This window comes from Artemia sp. Qi Xiang Cuo, chromosome 15 (assembly GCF_049724085.1).
Source record: "Artemia sp. Qi Xiang Cuo chromosome 15, ASM4972408v1, whole genome shotgun sequence".
Lineage (NCBI taxonomy): Eukaryota > Metazoa > Arthropoda > Branchiopoda > Anostraca > Artemiidae > Artemia > Artemia sp. Qi Xiang Cuo.
In genome coordinates, this window is record NC_142808.1 from 2,062,472 (window position 1) to 2,082,753 (window position 20,282).

General features: G+C 34.8%; 1 protein-coding gene across 1 annotated transcript in view; it reads right to left on the bottom strand.

Annotated features, from left to right (window-relative positions):
- The window catches only part of PolZ1 (DNA polymerase zeta catalytic subunit), a 221,153-nt gene that overhangs the window by 20,319 nt on the left and 180,552 nt on the right, over positions 1-20,282 (bottom strand). Inside the window, exons 14-19 of the mRNA XM_089101767.1 lie at positions 19,884-19,997; positions 15,743-15,920; positions 10,829-10,976; positions 8,538-8,677; positions 7,334-7,552; positions 4,654-4,844 (exon numbers count right to left, since the gene is read on the bottom strand). Coding sequence (XP_088957893.1) covers positions 4,654-4,844; positions 7,334-7,552; positions 8,538-8,677; positions 10,829-10,976; positions 15,743-15,920; positions 19,884-19,997 — 990 coding nt within the window. The remainder of the gene's footprint in view (positions 1-4,653; positions 4,845-7,333; positions 7,553-8,537; positions 8,678-10,828; positions 10,977-15,742; positions 15,921-19,883; positions 19,998-20,282) is intronic.

A 20,282-nucleotide genomic window follows, 5' to 3' on the forward strand; every position in this document is an offset into this window, starting at 1 on the left:
GCTGACATTACCCTCCTTTTTCTCTGCTAGTTGATTTTTTCTCATTTTGTTGTCTTTTCTCTTCTTTGTTTCATAGGTCTTTGGTCTCTGATCTGAAGAAGAAGATTCATTCTTCTTCTTCTCAAGAAGAAGAAGAAGAGAAGAATGTCAGAGAGTTAAGGTGACGAGAGTAACTTGTTAGAACCGTATTTGCATTGATATTCAACAGGGAGCTGTTAGGCAGTAATATCTGTTAGAAGATTTCATATGGCGATGGGTTACTGCAATGCAACAAGCTCTCAGCAGAAGTAATCTTAAAAAAAAACCGTCTTTGAAGACCTCTAAGATGGTTCCAGCGATTTTATAGATGGGTTGAAGTTAAGCTCCCGCTGTCAGTGAAAATCTTCTTCTATATATATATATATATATATATATATATATATATATATATATATATATATATATATATATATATATATATATATATATATATATATATATATATATATATATATATATATATATATATATATATATATATATATATATATATATATATATATATATATTTTATATATATATATATAAAATACTAGTTGTATGAAAATACAACTATAGACAGTACAAAACTCAAACTGTTTAGCCTTATAAGAATTAGTTTTCACTTATTCATAACAACAAAAAGCCTGTGGTAATCAGCCTGCATTAATGCGGCCATCCATAAACATAATGTTTTCATCAAATAATAAAAAAAAGGTACAGATAATCATAACGACTTCCATCAAATATATGAAATGGAAGCATTATTGAGTGACCCTTTCTCAGAGAGGTATGTAAATGGAAGGTACTTTTAATCGTTAGAGGAATTAAAAGTTTTTAAGCATTTAAAGCTGGGGGGGGGAGGCGGAGTCTATAGAGTCTATATGAGGACTTTCCTAGCAAATTTATAAAAAGCAATGGGTGGGGAAAACTAAGTAAAGAACGATGTTTAAGGTAGTGTTTCTTGTTTATTTAAGAGACAAGGAGCCCCCCCCCTTTTTTGGACTGTGCCCATATGGCACCTACACTACCCTTTTTTCAGGATATTTTTTCATTTATAGCAATAAATCCTTAGCAAAATTGTCATTCCGTCGAATTTTTCGGTAGAAGTAAATATTCTTTTATAGCTTTAAGAATACAGATATTTTCCATTTTATTTGACTATTATTTAACACCATTAGAAACTAATAGATAGTTAGGATTGTCTAGGTAGAAGAAGCTTTACAGTAAGCAACATTTGCCATATTCTATAAAGCATACTAATAATTTCTTAGACCACACTGCCTTCCTATTCACAGAATTTAGCAAATGAAAATGTAGAGAAAACATACGGATTTAATATTTAAACCAAGCAGTAAAAAAAAAAAAAAATATATATAAAAAATAGAAAATAACAAACCTTAAATAATAAAAAACACGAATATTTCGACTCCACACCCGGGAGCCTTTATCAACGAAAAAAATGTCTAAATTAAACACAGCGTATAAAGAACAAAAAACAACTCACATCTTAATAACTACCAAGATCACTGAACAAATATGTCGATCTTCTCCTAGTGGATTACCGAAAAGCCTTTGACTTTATTCGCCATTTCATAGCTGTGACAAATTTACGCGTAATGGGTGCACGCAAGCATATTCTTCTTTTAGTAATCAATTTGTTGCAAGACCGTTTCCAGTGCGTCTAAAGCCTTTTCCCTGGAGACACCAACTCCAAATGGGCTGACCTCACGTGTGGTGCTCCACAAGGCACGAAACTTGCAACGCTGTTGTTTTTAGCAGTTGTAAACTTTGACGTTTTTGAATTTGAGGACAGGTTTAAGTACGTAGACGACTTGTCAGTACTTCTTAAATATCTCAGTGAAAACTCCGAGGCAGTTCCCCAATTCAGTGATGCAATAATGAGCAACTTTAAAGACCAAAATAAGTTGCAAGACCGTTTCCAGTGCGTCTAAAGCCTTTTCCCTGGAGACACCAACTCCAAATGGGCTGACCTCACGTGTGGTGCTCCAAGAGGCACGAAACTTGAAGCACTGTTGTTTTTAGCAGTTACAAACTTTGACATTTCTGAATGTGAGGACAGGTTTAAGTACGTAGACGACTTGTCAGTTCTTCTGAAATATCTCGGTGAAAACTCCGAGGCAGTTCCCCAATCCAGTGATACAATAATGAGCAACTTTAAAGACCAATGTACTATCAACAGCCTTCAAATCAACGAAGGAAAAGCCAAATCCTTCGCTTAAAATCCTTCGTCAAATCCTTCGCTTCGCAAATCCTTCCTCTTAAGAGGGACTTTGTCAGTCCTCCTCCACCGTACCCTAGTGTATCTTCGGCTGCAATTCTCGGTGTCACATTTAGCGTTGACTGCTCGTTTAATACTCATATTGATACAATCCCTTTAAAGGCAATTGGTGATCTGCGTACCCTTATCTTACTACATCGTTTCGGTTTTTTCTGTGTCCCAAGTTAAGACGGATTATCTTACATATATCCAACAAATTCTCGAGTATGCTTGCCCTATATGAGGCCCTCAAGTCAACAACACAAGTTACCTAAGCGATCAACTTGAGTCACTACAAAAAAGAACCTTTAAAGTTATTCTTTCAGACGCATAAGTAAGTTATGAATCGGCATTATCTGTCCTACAACTAACATCCCTTCACGATCGTCGTTTGGGTTTGATCTGCAAACTTGGCCAATTTCTTCTTAGCAGTGACAAAACATAGAGATAAACACATAGATAAACACAAGGTCAGTAAACAGTGAAACTGTAATTGCCTACACCAAGAACAAACCGTTTCGCCAATCCGTTCGTTCCTTTTTACATGTCAGTGTTCAAGTGTTTATTAAGTTATAGTCTCGTGTTTTTCTTGTTTTCATTGTAAGTACTAGCGCCATTTAGTGGGAATTCTTATTCTAAACTATGATTGCTTGTATAAATAAAACTATTCTATTAATATCACTTACAATAGACTGATAACGCAAATAGCACGAAAACGCAACACAAGTTAGATTACATTTGGTAAAATTTGAATTTCGTAATGAAATTTATCTTGAAATAAAATAATTTATTTAGGATAAGATAAGATATTTATCTAAAAAAATCACCTATCACAAGCCTTGAAGGGCCGAATTCAAATTTCGGAGTTAAAAACATCTTAAAAAAACACAAAACTGGAAAACTAGCAAAGAATGCCAAAACGACAATGAAAAATCAGAATGAATAATCATTCGTCAGCCAATAATCTAATTAAAAAATGTCAATTCAAAAGTTAAAAATTGGCCAAACTAAAGTAAAAAAAATAAAATAAAATACAATTAAAAAAATTTAAAAAGGACACTAAAAAATAGGGGAGGGTGACTAAAATAATCGAATAATCCTGGGCATATCCTGAATCCTGGGCAGCACCCATCCTGGGCAGCACCAAATAATACCAAATCCTGGGCAGAACCACCATCCAAAAAAAAAAAGAGAAACGACCAGGATATTTTGTTTATTTTTTCTGTAATGAAGGGGTCAAAGGTTTTTTCATATCTGAAGGTAAAGCAACGAATGGGGGAAAAAATGGGAATGGATTCAGAAACAGCTCGAGGCGGTAGGACTCAGGATGGGGAGGGACTTTCGGAGAAAATGCTTTTCGTGCGAAAGCTTTCTTTTCCATTTTTTTGCAAAAGAGAGGCACAACGTAACTCTCCTGCGCTCAAAGGTTTCCAACCTAGCTTAGTTAGGGGTTTACAATTATTTCATTAGACAATCAGGTTTCATTAGACAATTAATAAATATTTGAAATATTTAAATAGTTGATATAACTTTTATACATAAAAGTTTAATAAATAAATTCTCTTGGAAACATCAAAAGCTAAACTGGCCAGCCACGACAAAAACAAAAAGAGAGAAAAATCTCAAGATGAAGAAAACACACAGGACTACGGCCAATAGAAGGAAAAGACAAACTCTATAAAACAGGGCGTCTTCAACGCTAAGAAACAAATATAATACCTAAAATTAATCAAAATGTAAAACCAAGAAGTTAAAAGAAAACAATATCTATATATACAATTGTAACCGATGCACCGCAGAAGCTAAACAGAGTTTCTTCAACGAGAACACTGAAGCGACTGGATAAAAATAAAACACAATTAGTATGAATTTTGTTGCGAAATAATCCTCTTGTTTACTTCGACTGCTGTAATTCTCCTAGGTCTTGTATTTAATGCAGTCCCCAGGTGATTTTGTAAAACTTTATTACTCTCATTAGTTATTGGTTCACTTTTAAGAAGAATGTTATAGATCGAGTCAATATTTTAAATTACCTGTATCTCTACTTATTGAAAGATTAGCAAGAATATTTTTTTTATTTCTTTGCTTCCCCAGCCCCCTGTGTCAGCCCCCTCTATCGTTAGAAATGGCTACAAGAGGAGTATTTCGCAACATTTAATTAATTTCATATCATATTTCATATTAGTAATTAATTTCAATTAATTTCATTTACTTTCATTTTTATCCAATTGCTTCAGTGTTCTTATCGAAGCAAAGTGCTCAATCGCCTTGTTTTATAGAGGCGATATATCTGTCCCGTTTGTTTTCTTCATCTGGAGATTTTCCCTCTCTATTTGTTTTTAAATTTTGATTACTTAGCAATCTCTAGAGCTGGGACAGCTGCTCCAGGCTTATATCCTCTTCGCCCTCTATATTCTTTTGCAAATATAAAATCCTGCAGATGAGCTGAACCACTCAATATCTTTGAGAATTGTCTTTGAACATAACTTTTGACTAAAGACACATCTTTCGTTTCAAAGAGTATTCTCAGCGACTTCTCAAGAATCTGAAAAAGAGGAGTTGTACAAAAGTAAATAATTTCCAAGCAAGTAATTTTAATCAAATTATAAGAATAAATTTAATAAAAATAATTAATTTAGTAATTATATTATTATTTGAGCAGTAATGCTTAAGTATAACAGAGTGGCGTAAAGCTTTTTAGCCACTTACAGAACCATGCATTCAGGAATTTAGACTCTAGTGCCATCTGCACCATCTATTCACTCAACCTGCAAACACTTCCTTAAAAGACAAGAAAACAAGTGAATAAAATTCTTAATAACTAATAGTTGCTGCATTAGTTATATAACACAATAAATCACCCCGAAACAAATAATTTAGTAAGAGTGACGGTTCACTCTATAGCCACCTAGAGAGCCAGATATTCAGTAATTTCAACCAGGTTCAACCAACGAAGTTCAACTAGGACTCTTGGCTGAACTTCGTCGAAGTAATGATGCTAGGGCTGTTTGAAAAGTTTTAAAAACATTTTTAGTTTTAAAGTTCGCATTTTAATGTAAGGTTTATATATATATATATATATATATATATATATATATATATATATATATATATATATATATATATATATATATATATATATATATATATATATATATATATATATATATATATATATATATATATATATATATATATATATATATATATCATAAAGAAAGAAAACCGAGCAAAAATGGGGTTTTTATAGGCAAAATGAATATACTTAAAAAACAAAGCTAATATTTCGAGAGTAAAAACGTCTCTCTTCTTCAGCGCGAAACAAAATGACGTATCAAGAAAAGCTAAAAAATTAGGAGACTTAAAACCAACTATCTAAGAACAATAAAATGGAAATATTTGCTAATATCTACTATTTGCACTAAATCTAAACAAACATGAACTGCCGTCGACAGATACTAGCGAACATTTTTATTTTTGTTTTTTTTTTTTTTTTTTGTTTTTTTTTTTGATATTTTTCAAATCGCGGATATTGGCGAATAACTCGCTTTTATTGTTGTTAGGTAGTTGGTTTTAATTCTTCTAATTTTCCAGCATTTGGATTGGATCCAATCCTTTTCCAGCATTTCCTTATCCCTTTTCTCTTCCATAATCTTCTTCTATACCACAAGAAAATAGGTCACGATAATCACAAAAATCATAAAAATCACAAAAATCACAAAAATACGACAATCAAAAAAATCACAAAAATAGGACGATAATCACAAAAATTTCCCCTTTAGCTGCAAGCAATACAGGCGATGCAAATATTTTCACCCAGCTAACCTTTAGCTTCGATGAACCAAGGATAGCCCTTATCTACTTTTAAATACTTTTGCAACTTTTTTTTTTAGAAGAGGTTCGGTAATGCTGCAGATTGCACCCCCCCCCCCGACATAAATAAGTATTACATACGTACCTACAATGCTTACTTAAATTATTTATTTCAGTAGATTATTTATTCTCTGTTTTTACTTAAATCATTTAAATCATTTATTACTTATTTCAGCGGTCGAGCTGTTTTTGTTTGCGATTGTCTTTCCTTGTAGACGCTGTGTAAAAGACTATTTGATTAAAATCGGTAATTTTGCTGAGTTGTGATTTGCTAGTATTATGAATATAGTATGATGGGCAGAGTAAGAACAGAGCCAGGAAAGAGGCCCATCTCCCTAGAAAACAAGGAGACGTTTAAAAAAGGTCCTAAATGAGAAACACTTTTACGTAAATCATGGTAAAAAAAACTACCATGAAATATACTGAAATATATATGAAATATACTGAAATAGCTACAGTTAACTTTTGGAGTCTGTGGATCATTGTGTTCAAGATACTTAGTGTCTCTATAAAGGTATATGTCTCTATAAATGATGTTTGCTCCCCAATTTCTTTGTGGTCTTTGCCAACTTTATGGCCAACTTTGCCAAACACTCCTCCAAAACACTTGTCAAAACACTCTTCCTTGGAGTACTGATCCCCAATCCCCGGTAAATTTTGCCGGTGGCAGTGACTGTTTTTGGTTTCTTAATTTATTGCTTTGTTTTTCCTTAATGTGTTTTATACTTTATTTTTTCCTTTTTCCTAACCACTGTTAAGAAAAAGCCACAAAATAATTAAAAGAAATACCACATTAGAAAGGCCACATAAGAAATACTTTGATGTTTCTCAACACATTTCCACCTATATGCAGTCTACGACACAACTGAACTTAAAACAGGGCGACGTCAGAGAGGGCCACAAAATCTGTAGTGTTTTAATGTGTTTAGTCATTTCTTTCTAGGATCAACAAGCCCCAATTTTTCTGTGCACATTTTTCGTTTTCATTTTTTCGTAACATTGAAATTTGTTCTTCTGTTTTATTTATTTTTTACATCAAATTTAGATTTACATATAATTTTAAAATTATTCGAATTTTTATACTAAATAAATTCCTTTTGTTTTCTACAATAAATTAACCAATTTTTACATCAAATACCCATTTTTTTATTATTAAATTACCTTCACAGTTGCTGGGCATCCATCCCTTCTGACAGTTTCAATACCCTTTGCTTCATATATAGGTTCCTTTTGTTCTGGCTTTTCGAACTTATAACCAACATATCTTTTCTTTGTTTGTAGAATGCATGGATGATAAACTTTCTCAAATTTGAGTTTCATCGGCTTTGGATTGTCTTTTGTCACAGCTTCTGCTATTTCTTCCCCAATCCGAAATGCGTCCTAGAAAAAGAAAAGAATAATACAATTCTAAAAAAAAACGGTCTAAGGTAATTCACAGAATATCCAAAGTAAGTTCTTTTTATGAAATGAATCTCTTTGAAAATTACTAAGTTCTGGAACAATAAGACTCGCCAAAATTTATTCTAATCAAAAAGCTAAAGACTTGCGAAAAATCATAATGGCTAACCCAATATCTCTCTTTTTTTGTTGTTAATGATTTTTTATTTTTGAACATTGTTTTTTGTTTACCTTTGAAAAAGTTCTTTAGCTTATTATTTTCTTTACATTTCATAATATTTTTTTCTCATTTCAGTTTACAGATATTTAATGTTATTCCCCTTTTTTAATATTATTTATGCTGTATGTACATTTAATACATAGCCATTTGCTGAACAATTAGTAAGAGATTATATGTATCCTGTATTTAAAACTAGCCTGTCGTTAGCTTTTCGAATTGTTGACACATTAAAGATCTTCTATCAATTCTTAGAAAACTGCTTTGGAAGTTCCGTGTGTAGCTGGGAAAATTTGATAACAAGCCCTTTGTCTTTGAGACGGACATCCGACGCTGAGACTCGCAAAGTGATTTTCAAGGTATCAAATCCCTTGAATATAAATGATTTGGGCTATATATTTGTCTATTAAGGGGGGGGAGGGGAAGTTTAATAGTCTACATTTAAGAATGATATAGGTAAGTTTTAGAATGTTTTAAAGCAGTTTCCAGAATTTTATAGTGTTGATGAGAGGTGGAAATACTGCCATCTCCAACTTATGGAAGCGGGAGTACTAAACTAATACCTAACTTTTTGATATAGCTCTGTAATGTTAAATGGATTAGGTTTTTCGTTTATATAGTTACTAGTTATCACATAGTGACAATATATAGCATTATAATTATTATATAGTGACAAGCATGAGTTTGTTTATTAATTTCTTACATTATTTATAATATGACATCAATAATTAAACTAATACTCATCCTCACTTCTCTAGATTTTCCCGGTAGCTGAACAAACATCGAGTCAGTGTCTCCATAAACAACCTTTGCTCCCCATTTCTTCGTGTTCTCCACCAAACTTATGGCTCTTTGTAACGTCTCTCTGCCCTTCGCAACAACACTATCGGCTACCTAAAAATTGAAGAGATATGTAAAAGAAAAAGGTGGCATAATTTAGGTGGCACAATTGAATTTTGCGCAGCCCATATCCCATGTCTCACCCAGATGTCACGTCAGAATCTTCATACAGGCGGTTGCTACTGTGTAACAAGACTTAAAAATGATCTCTTACCAGCTAAATTGTGCTTAAAATGAATAAAATTTCTCTTTAGTGAATCCATGCAGATATGCTATTGACATTCTCTTTTGGAAAGGAATTTTCTTTTCTCTTTGAAAGTGCTTCTAACTGCGCTATGAGGGATGTTAAAATTGCTACAGTTTCCGAGTCTGTGGATCATTGTGTTAAAGAGGCTTCGTCTGCAGTCAGTGCCACCATAAATGACCTTTCTTCCCCAGTTTCTTTGTACTCTCCAGCAAGCTCATTGTTCTCTGTAAGATTTCGCAGCCTTTCACCACAGCAGTATCAACGATCCAAAAAAAGCAAAGAAATGAAAAAAAAAAAATTGACATAATTTAGATTCTGGAGAAAGCTGAATCGTGCATTCGAAACCGAATTTCATGTCACCCATATTGCCCATGTCACCCAGATTTTACGTCACGAGTGTGAAAACCCTCCTATAGACGATTTGCTTCTGTGTCAGAGGTGATAAAAATTACTTTCGTTTACCAGCAGAATTACGCTTGAAGTGAATAAAAATTCCTTGTTATTTCAACCATGCAAAATGCCATTAGCTTTGTCTTTTGGAAAGGAATCTTTCCCTGTCGACAAAGAGGTATTTTCTATTTTAAAAAATCAACCAGTGTTGCAATTGGACAACACAGGCTACTAAAATAGCTACAGTTAACTTTTGGAGTCTGTGGATCATTGTGTCCAAGAAACTTAGTGCCTCTATAAAGGTATGTGTCTCTATAAATAACCTTTGCTCCCCAATTTCTTTGAGGTCTTTGCCAACTTTATGGCCAACTTTGCCAAGTTTATGCCAGCCTTTCGAAAAACGTTATTGGCTGCACAAAAGAAGAAAGAAAGATAAAAATGCCAAGGGACTTAATTCAGGTTCTGACGGAATTAAATTTTCTTTGGTAGGCATCTTATTTTGAATTACCACTACTAACACCTCACTGCAGCACCAAGATGCCTGTGACCAACACAGCTACGCACACTCCTTCTCCATCCTAATCTATTCAAAGCCTCCCTCTTTACACTCTACCAGGAAGTTCCCATTTCCCTTAAATCATTCTTTACGACATACCGCCAATAATAACAATAAGTTTTAATAATAAAAGTAATAATGGAAATTATAATAATGATTACTTCTACATTATAAGTGAGACGAAAAGCATTTAATATCGACTTTGAACTTAATATAAGACATTATGCACTTTCAGGCACGTCTCGTCTAAAAACTTCATTTTTTGTCAAATTTCAAACAGAAAATTCAATGTTTTACTTCTTGTATATAAGGTAAAAGGGTAAAAGATGGGGAACTAGACATTAAAGTTTCTATCGGTGGCACTGATCCCTATCTCGCTTCTTGGCACTTTCCCTGGAAGTGCAATGGAGGATCTGGGTCAAGCCATCCTATTCTTTTTTACACCCTTCCTGTTTGTCTTTCTCACATTTTCCCAGGTATCCACTTAAAGATGGTTCCAAACTGTTTTAGCAAGAATAATGACACAATTGACGCCACCCCAAGCCAAATAATTGGTGACAAATGGAGTTGATCCCCTGTCTTGAGGGACATAAGATAGCAAGTATAGCATGCAAACCCCTCGAATAAATAAAAAGTTGACTTTTGAAGCCTCTTGCTTAATAGTAGGTTGACAGGCAGGTCTTTAAATTCTAGGGTTTGAAGCAAAGACTTCAGAAGAAGTTTAACTCTTTCAGTTACCGGGTTCAAGTCACTACAAGTTAACATTTTTATTCTCCACTCTTCTTAATCCTTCAATTTTCTAAGGATTCATGACCATCAATCTTAGATATAATTTGTCGTATTTAAATGGCAGCTGATGATAAGGGCTATACGACTCGATTAATTCTGTCGAATAAAAAGCCGATCATCGAAACAGACATTCAAGACTAATACAGTAAATGCAAAAGGCACCAAGTATCTACCAGACACATCTGAAATATTGTCATAGATTGCATTCATAGATGGCACCTACCTCAACAGATGGCATTCGACCAGAAAAGTTTGCAGAAGTATATCCGTAGGTTACATTTGCAATAAGCTTCAATCCAAGCTGACGAGAGTCTAGAACACGTTGCAGCACTGAATCATCCTTATGCAACTTCATTGACTGTTTGACCTGCAAAAATTGTAACGCAATTAAATTCTATTCGTAGTTGTTACTAAAGTCAAGCCTACGGCACGTGGGTTGGAACTTACTTGAATCTGAATTCAGGGTACCAGCTTGCAAATTTTGGGGCCCAAATTTATCTTAAGTTGGATATCTAAAGTAAACAAACAGGGCCGGATTTAAAACTTTGACGCTTCTAGGCCCAAGCGTTCTTACCGCTCCGTTTTTGCGAGATTTTCGGGGAAATCCCCGAAAACACGAGGATATTGGAAGCACTGAACAGAACACAACTGATAGCCAAAAGTAATGAACGAGAGGTGATACCAAACTCTCAGCTGCCAGGTAGCGTGGCGACAGAGTGCATCAGGCACTTTGGCGATAAATCAAAGCAGTCCAGTCTTTGTTAAGAAAACAATCACTCAGTGATAATTTATTGCATCCCCTGACATTTTGCGCCCCTAGGCCCGGGTCTAGTGGAGCTATTGGCAAGGCCGTACCCAGGATTTTTTTCGGAGGGGGTTTTACTATAAAAAAAAAAATTCCGGGTGGGGGGGTTACACAAAAAAACTAAAAAAACGCATCAAAAACTTGTTTATGATATAATATAATGCAGAAACGTAGGCCAGAGCCTCTTACAAAACAGGAAAAAGACATACAAAAATTTAGATAAATCTTCTAAAGTTATTGAAGTCGTACATACGACTCTCGTATATCTTGTGAGACGAGTTCTTGAAAGAGCTGATGGATGGTGCCAGAACGGTTTCATCGGGTAGGGAGTTCCAGGTGTCGACAACTCAGTTTCAAAAGGCTCATTTGCCTACATATTTGAAGAACCTCTCAATTTTAAGCTCTAAGGGATGGCCACGTAGATAATTCTCGTTAAAGACCAGCAGTGCTTCTCCGGGGACGTTGTCATAGTAGCCATGGCATAGCTTGTACATCTCGATCATATCACCTCTTAGAAATATGTATGAGAGTGCTGGTAGGTGAACCAGACGAAGACGTTCTTCGTGAGTGAGGTCTTTCAGACTTAGGGAGAACTTCGTCATCCGCCTTTGAACTGCTTCAAGTGCATCTATATTCTTGTTCAGGCATGGACCCAATGACCATAACTGCGCAATGAACATATTCGAGAATTGGGCGGACTAGTGACTTGATGAGGGTCGCGAGCATTTCTATATCGAGACACTTAAACATTCTCCTGATCAGCGCTGATATCCGCGTAGCCTGTTTTATGGCCAATTCATAGTGGTCTGAAAAGGTCAACTTTTTGTCAACCATGATACCCAAATCTCTTTCAACCGTGCTTTAAGCAAGTGGTGTGGTCCCAATGCTGTATGATGCAGATGAATATTCAGATCCGAGGGTCAAGTGGTGGCTTTTCGGGATATTAATTTCCATCAGGCAAGTCCTCATGCAGGCGCTAATACGGTCAAGATCTTCTTGGAGTTTTGCAGAGTCTTCAGGTGACATGATGATACGATATAGCTTGATATCATCCGTGTACAGCAGAATTGTTGAGTCAATATGATCAACTAGGTCGTTTATGTAAAGGTTGAACAGAAGGGGACCTAGGATAGATCCTTGTGGGACACCACTGATAATGAGAGATAGTACATCAATCTAGATTTGTCCCCTATTTTCTTCTTTATATACTATTGACTTCCGTTTTCCTAACGTTGCAGCTTTATCTTGTAATAATCCCACCGGTACCATGTATGCACGGAGGTACGATCATATTACCTGAGTTATTTATCAGTTCTCTTGAACAAACCAGCAATAAGCATCACGTTTTCAGATGAACTTCTGGGTATCGAGATTATTAAACTGCTACCCCGACTCTCGATCCAAAGAAGTTCTAACAGGAGAGAGAAGAAATGGCTTTTTAGTTTTACTATCTATTCATATTGAACAAAGAAAACGCATCGCTACCTCCTGTGCCTAAGGCTCCATGACCAAGAAATAAAGTAAGGGAGAAGAAAAAAGACATAGAAAGGACACTAAACAAAATTAAAAAAGAAAGTAAAAAACAAAAAAGACAAAATAAAAAGATTATACAGACATTAAGAACGGTTATTTTTTTTATAGGGTACTAAGCAATTGGCACCTTAAAGGCAAATCAGGGGGACTGTCCCAAGCAAAATGACAGAGAATAAAGGTCACGAAAAGGATCTTACAGATGGAGTGAGAGACACTTGTATATTGACGATGAGACGAGTAGGGGTAGCCTTATTGGTTCGTAGCCCTTTTCCTATCCAGCAACTCCAATTCTTTTTTTCCTGGCCGTTTTCTCTATCCAGCAACTCCAATACCTTTTTCCTGGCCGTTTTCCCTAAGCAACAAGTCCTATTCCTTTTTTCCTGGCCCTTTTCCCTATCCAGCAAGTCCAATTCCTTTTTTCTTGGCCGTTTACCCTATCCAGCAGCTCCAATTCCTTTTTTCACTGCCGTTTCCCAATCAGCAAGTCCAATTCTTTTTTTCATGGCTCTTTTCCCTATCCAGCAAGTCCAATTCCTTTTTTCCTGACCGTTTTCACTATCCAACAACTCCAATTCCTTTTCTGTAGGTCCTTCCTGGCCGTTTTGGCTATGGAGCAGGTGCAATTCCTTTTTTCCAACCCCAAATCCTATGGAGAAGCTACAATTCCTTTTTTCCAGACCCCAAATCCTATATAAAAGGTCCACTCTTTCTTTTATACGGGAAATTCTTATATGGCCTACTGCAAACACTCTTTTTCTTGTATGCAAACATATGTCTTCCATTAGCCTGAGAGGTAAAGTCTAACCGGAAAGTGACCTGATTCTAAGCCCCATGCATCGAAATTTGGCTAGGAGATATTGTTTATTCAAAGATTTTCCAGCGACCCCCACATAGAATTCAAACTTCCCACAACAGAAATAAGCGGATTGAAGCTTGCTTGGAAACAAGGCGGCATTCAATTACAGAACAATCAATGACGCTATAAAATGAATTGTTCCCACATGAAAAACTTAGTTTACTGCAAGAGCGGGTTTCTAACTGTTTCATGATGAAGTACGTATCCTAGATACATTTTATGCTTATTGTCAGAATTTTCTTATTCCTTATTTTTTTTCAAGGGCTTTATATTTTATCGTGGGATAAACAGACGTGTTGGCGGAGACCCCAAGCTTTACCGGGCGCTTCGAGGGGAGCGTTCCGGGAGAGGCCCGCCTTTTCGATCTGCCGATAAGGGGCTTTTTAAAGAAATAAGAAATTCATTTTTAACCTTCAACTATAATGAATTTACAGGGCATTTCTCGGGGGTTTTCGAAACCCCTTCCCTTTCACTCAATTTTAGAAGGCTTTTAAGACGGGAGCATTATATGTTTATTTTCAGCTTTCTTTTATTCCCTATTATTTTTTCAAGAGTATTATGTTTTATCGTGGGATATACGAGCATCATGCCAGAGATCCCATCCTACAGAGCTTTTAATTAGAGGCCCAAAATGTTATTGCATTGTCATTTTGTAACATTAATGTCCAATAGCTTTTTTTCTTTTACAGCTCTTTAACAATGTTTTTCTTTTACATTTTCATAAACATCTGGGGCCAATATCCACCTTTGGACCCCCTTCTAGGGGGGGGGGGGATACAGTTTATTTTCTTTAACATATACTTTCTGGTTATCTTTTAACTTATATCAAGTTTTAACGATTTTCTTCCCATTTCATTAAATTTCAATTGATTATTTTGTTCTGTATTTTAACATTTTAGTCTTTTTTTAGTGGCTTAAACCTTCGATAAACCTAGGGTGAGGATACTAGCAGGAATTTCTCTACACAAATAGCTCGGAATCTTCAAGATATACTAGTTTTGAGTTCTGAGTTCTTTATTTAACAGTAGAAATCATAAACAAAAAACTACTTCAACAAAATCTCCCCCATAAGGAGAGACTAGAAAAGACATTTTTTTCAGTATTTAAGGATTTGGTCATTTTTAAGGGAAAGTGTCTATATCCCACTTTTGGGCCCATCTGGGGTTTTGGGGTGCGACACACAGTTCAATTTCTTTAACACATCGTGCACTCCTTTAACAGTGCTCTGTAGCCTTGCTTTTTACATTTTCGTACAAATCTTTAGGAAGGGGGGGGGACTAAAACCCGATCGAGCAATTGCCCTATTCCTTCCCCTTCCTTCACAATGGTGCCCCTGAGTAGATAAAACCCGAAAAAAGCACAACTGCTTGTTTTTGGAAAAGAAAACTAATACACTCTTTGATCTTTGTTATAACAGTTAAGTTACCTCTTTCTACAATTTTTTCACTGTCCGACCTCTTTCTACCTCTTACCTCTTTCACACACATTCCTCTCCTCCTTTGATAAGCTTCAAGAAAAGCCTTATCCTCCCAAGATTTTAATAATATTTGCTCAAATATTTATTTCATAATTTCCTTCGTATATTCATGTCTATTAAATTGCCATTAACCTAGTTTGTAGGATGTTTTTAACCATTCTCGACAAGATCCCTTTTTGGACATCTGCCTTACAAAACCAAATCTCCATAAAGAATGCTTTCGATAAAGATAACTTTTAGAAAAAGTCCAAAACTAGCCGCATATAAAGAGACATTGGGGCACATCATCTCAATCACAGATGTAAGTTGACCCATGTACCGAGGGAAGGCATATACTTTACGTCAATATTGTTCATTAAGCATTTCAGCTTTTCAAAGAGGAAGGACCTTTAATGATCATTTAAAACGTTGCAAGCGTTAATTTTTAAACGTTAATTTACACAATTATGTAAGATAGCTTACCATTAATCTAGTTTCCAAGATATCCTTAAGCATTCTCGGTAAGATCCCTTTGCGGACTTCTGACCTTACAAAACCAACTCCAGCTGGAGAAAACGTAATCATATCTTCATCAAACAACTTTTTCAATGTTTCCGGCTTTATTTTTAAATAAGTGCATCCAAATTCTACATAATCAGATCTAAAAAAGAGAAAAAAGAGACGTGAAGAGAATCAAGCATTAGATCAAACAAACCGCCTTAAAAATCCTAGGTTAAGAATCAGGTTAGGATAAACATCCGTACTTTTCCCATCGTGGTTTAGCTTGTGGTAATGTGAATAAAATATTAATTCATTCTATATATAATATAATTTAGTTTAGTTTATAGATGCTACCGTGAATGTCCGAAATCTGGCTAATTTCGACATACACCGGTGAATATCCGAAATTCCCTTTCCTCTGCTTAAAATCAATTAGCTTTGCGAGTCAGCTTTTTCAGTCTTATGCAAGCTATGATGGTAAAAGTTAGGTTAGGTTAGTTTACGTTAAGTTAGGTCAACTTTTATTATAAATGTCAGAAATGGGTAAAAAACCTAAGCTAACCTCACATTAAATTGAGAAACTTGACTGGCAACGCTCACTAAATTCAAGGAAAAAAAGGTCTTTCGGACATTCACCGCTGAATGTCGACATTCAGGATTTTTGAGCATTCACGGTAACATATACCTTTTTACAAAATATAAAAAATATTTTTAAAAGTCATACTATATAGACAGAATAAAGTGAAAATAAAAGTGATTCTGAGAGATAGGTGAGTAGCCCTTCCTTCCCTGTGCAGGTGTATTTTTCTACAAAACAAAAAAAAGTTTTCCAGGGTACGCTTAATTTAGGCAATATTTAGGCGATGGCACAAATTCTTCTGTCTCTTCTAGTTAGCCAATATAGTATATCGTCATATAGTATATCTCTTCACCCAATGTAGTATATCGTCACGCTTATAGTAATATAAATATAATATTAATTCATTCCATATACAATACAATTTAGTTTGGTTTATATACATTTTTATAAAACATAAAGAGTCAAAATCATAACAAATACTTTAATAAAATTCCGGGTTAGTATCAAGATATAAAAACAAGCGACTCAATATAGAAGACCCAGGATACCACAGGTTGTTTAATCGTACATAATATACATAAACTTCAATTATAAGGTGCATTATTTAATTATTTCTGGGCTTCTACAAAGTTAAACGCCATTTAATAGCCACAAAATTACGATAAATTTAGACATTTTTATAACTTCTATTATTTGTGCTTTGCTACGAAAAATTAAGAGAGAAACTTAAGAGAGAATTAAGAGAGAAAAATGGGTTTAATTTACATAAAGCAGTAGAACAAAAACCGAAAAAACAACAACAACAAAACCCCAATTAATAAAAAAACTGAATAGTTCCTTTTTTGTTCTACTGCTTTATTTAAATTAAATCGATTTAATTTTTCGTAAATGAAAAAGCAGTGTGGCCTAAGAAATTAAGTATGTATGCTTACCTTAGTCATTACATTTAAGCAGCTTTCGCATTCGTACGTAACATTCTTTGATTTACATTCGTACGTAACGATCGAAGATTTACGAAGCACGATCAATTAAAAAAAAAAAAAAAAAAAAAAAAAAAAAAAAAATTCGTGGACTCTCAATATTTTGATCATTTACAGAACTATTTCAATTTTAAAACCTTCAAAATTAAGAGAGGAGAATTTAGATATCCAAAAAGGAGTGCTTTTCCGTGGGTGCTAGCATCTAGTGGTTCCAAAACTTTTTAGTTTGTAACGTTGGTTTGAGTCTGTCATTAAATTTTCTTTTTTTTTTGTAACAGAGGAATGGCACCTTGCGTGTCTTCTTAACTTTAATAGTTCTTTAATTGCCAAAGAAACTTCAGCTTACCCTTTGCTCCTTTCTTTAGAAAGCCAGAGCATTCTTTAATTGCTCCTTTCTTAGAAAACATTCTTTAATTGCATTAGAAAGCAAGAAAATAAACTTTTGAACTTAAGACAGATACATTTTTTTTTACGATGATCAATATTTCTGAAAGAGATGATAAAAAAGTTTTGACACAGGGAGTCCCTGTAAAAAAAATTCACTAATGAGATACAAGGCTAAAGGTTAAAAAGCCTCCAAAGCTATTGGCAGTGCATAGTGTATTGCTTCAGTTGCTGAGTCCTTTTTTTACAGGTATTGGTAGAAAGCCTGTTGCCAAGCCCTGCAGCAGTGGAAAATTGTAACCCCATATTACTAATTCGAACAATCCACTGGTTAATAATCCACTCGTCAGACTGCTGGAACTGGTTAATAAGTGATGTACGAGGCGTGTTTTTTAATCAAGGTCCGTTTGGTCATAACTACACAACGAGCAAAAGTACCCCAAGCCCCATCTGTTATCCCCCCACCATATTAGTAATTCGAACAATCCACTGGTTAATAATCCAGTGGTCAGACTGCTGGAACTGGTTAATAAGTGATGTACGAGGCGTGTTTTTTAATCAAGGTCCGTTTGGTCATAATTACACAACGAGCAAAAGTACCTCAAGCCCCATCTATTATCCCCCCACCATATCCCCGTTAACATTGTAGCAGAATGATAGATAAGTAAAGTCAAAATTTGTCGCTAAAATAACTAAATAAAATGAAGAATCGTTACGTTTGAACAACTTGCGGAATGAATCCTGATTATAAAATGAACAAAAATTATAATTAAGCGTTAAGGGTTATTATCTATCGCATTGATGGAAAAATTTATGACGCTATTTCTACTTTTCTTATTTAGAATCTTGAAATATCTTTTTGGAAGGGAGGAGGGGGGGATTCATATTTATTTTCTTTTTAGTATATTTGGCGAGTACTCTAATTAGTAAGCTCATATGTTTTCAATAAATAATAATGGTCCATTTTAAGGACGCAAATTTTAGTTCTAAATTGAGATTCTTCATTTTTTTAAAAGAAAAGCAGCGTGTCTTAAATACGATAAACTTCATAATTTAATATAAAAAAATCTAGCTTCGTCTCCCTTTTTCTTCTCTCTCTGCCTCTCTGTCTCTCTGTCTCTCTGTCTCTCTCTCTCTCGCTCTCTCGCTCTCTCTCTCTCTCTCTCTCTCTCTATCTCTCTCTCTCTCTCTCTCTCTCTCTCTCTCTCTCTCTCTCTCTCTCTCTCTCTCTCTCTCTCTCTCTCTCCTTCTTTCTATCTCTTTGGACTTTTTAATATCCCTGGCCTTTCAACTTTTTGCTAAATAAATTGCATGTTTGGTTCTAGTGTTTAACCATTGATCAGGGAAAAATACAATATTTCCAATATTGGTCGTGAACCCCATCCAAATTCTTTGGAAAACACTCGCAGTCCAAGGGCCGTATCTATTAGACATCTAGCTTTAGATTAATATATTATATAAACAGCTGGTCTATTAGGGGCTGTTATTAAGACAACAGGATAATTAGGTTAATAGAGCTAATAGGTTAACGAGTTAGGTTAAAAGTTAAAAGTTAGGTTAACGAGAGGCAAACAAATAGAAAAATCACATACTTTATAACGACACGAGGAAACAACTATATAAATGATTCAATATCTCCTTACCCCCCCTCCCATTTAATAGAAAGCAAAAAAAAAACCTGAAAGTTTCAAGTTTTAACTAGGTTCTCCAGCCACGAGATAAGACAGGGTTGGCTTAGCAAAAACACATTGGACTGATTTCTTTCATAGTACCTTAGAATGCTATAGATACTAAATAACCCTATATTAAGCTTTCGTGGATAGAATACAATTTTTAGTCAAATTTCGACAGTAGTTAAACTTCAAGCTCAACAATAGTAAGACCCAAATTCCCCCCATGGGAATGGGAGTCATAATCGTCTTGGTTTTCTCGAAGTAATTTTACTTGTCGTTTGAGTCTAGTAATATAAGATATATGTCTTTTTCAACTTCTTATTTGATCCATTTTTTCACCAATCGCCATTTTTTCACAAAATGCCATTGTATGAATTTTATATATTTTATTCTACGGAATTCACCATTTTAGTGAAGAAATACTCGCTTGGCCTCCGGGAACCTGTTTTATAACGTTACGCGACATTAGTTATTATACATGTAAGTAGAAATTAAAGACAACTTACTCTCCAAGGTTTTGTAACCTGCCAATACAAGTTGAGAAACAATAATTATGTGCAATAATCACAGAAGGGTACAAAGACTGAAAATCCAGGACCAGAACAGGATCTACATAAAACCTATAAAATTAATGGTTTTAAACTAAATCAAATACAGTCTCAAAATAAAGAAGAAATTATTAAATATAAGTAGCGGCAGAATATATAAACCATAGATAGGCAATCACTAGTAGATGATGGCGTTATTGGGGCACATAGTGCAGATGGGCAAGAGCCGCCTCCCTCATGACGTGTGTTGTTAGAGTCTTCCTTGCATCAGAAAATGCAGACGACAAAAGGCAAGACTCTTCCGTAGCCTTGAGATTAAAAACGGAATCAGCCCTTTCTATTTTCAATCGAATATAC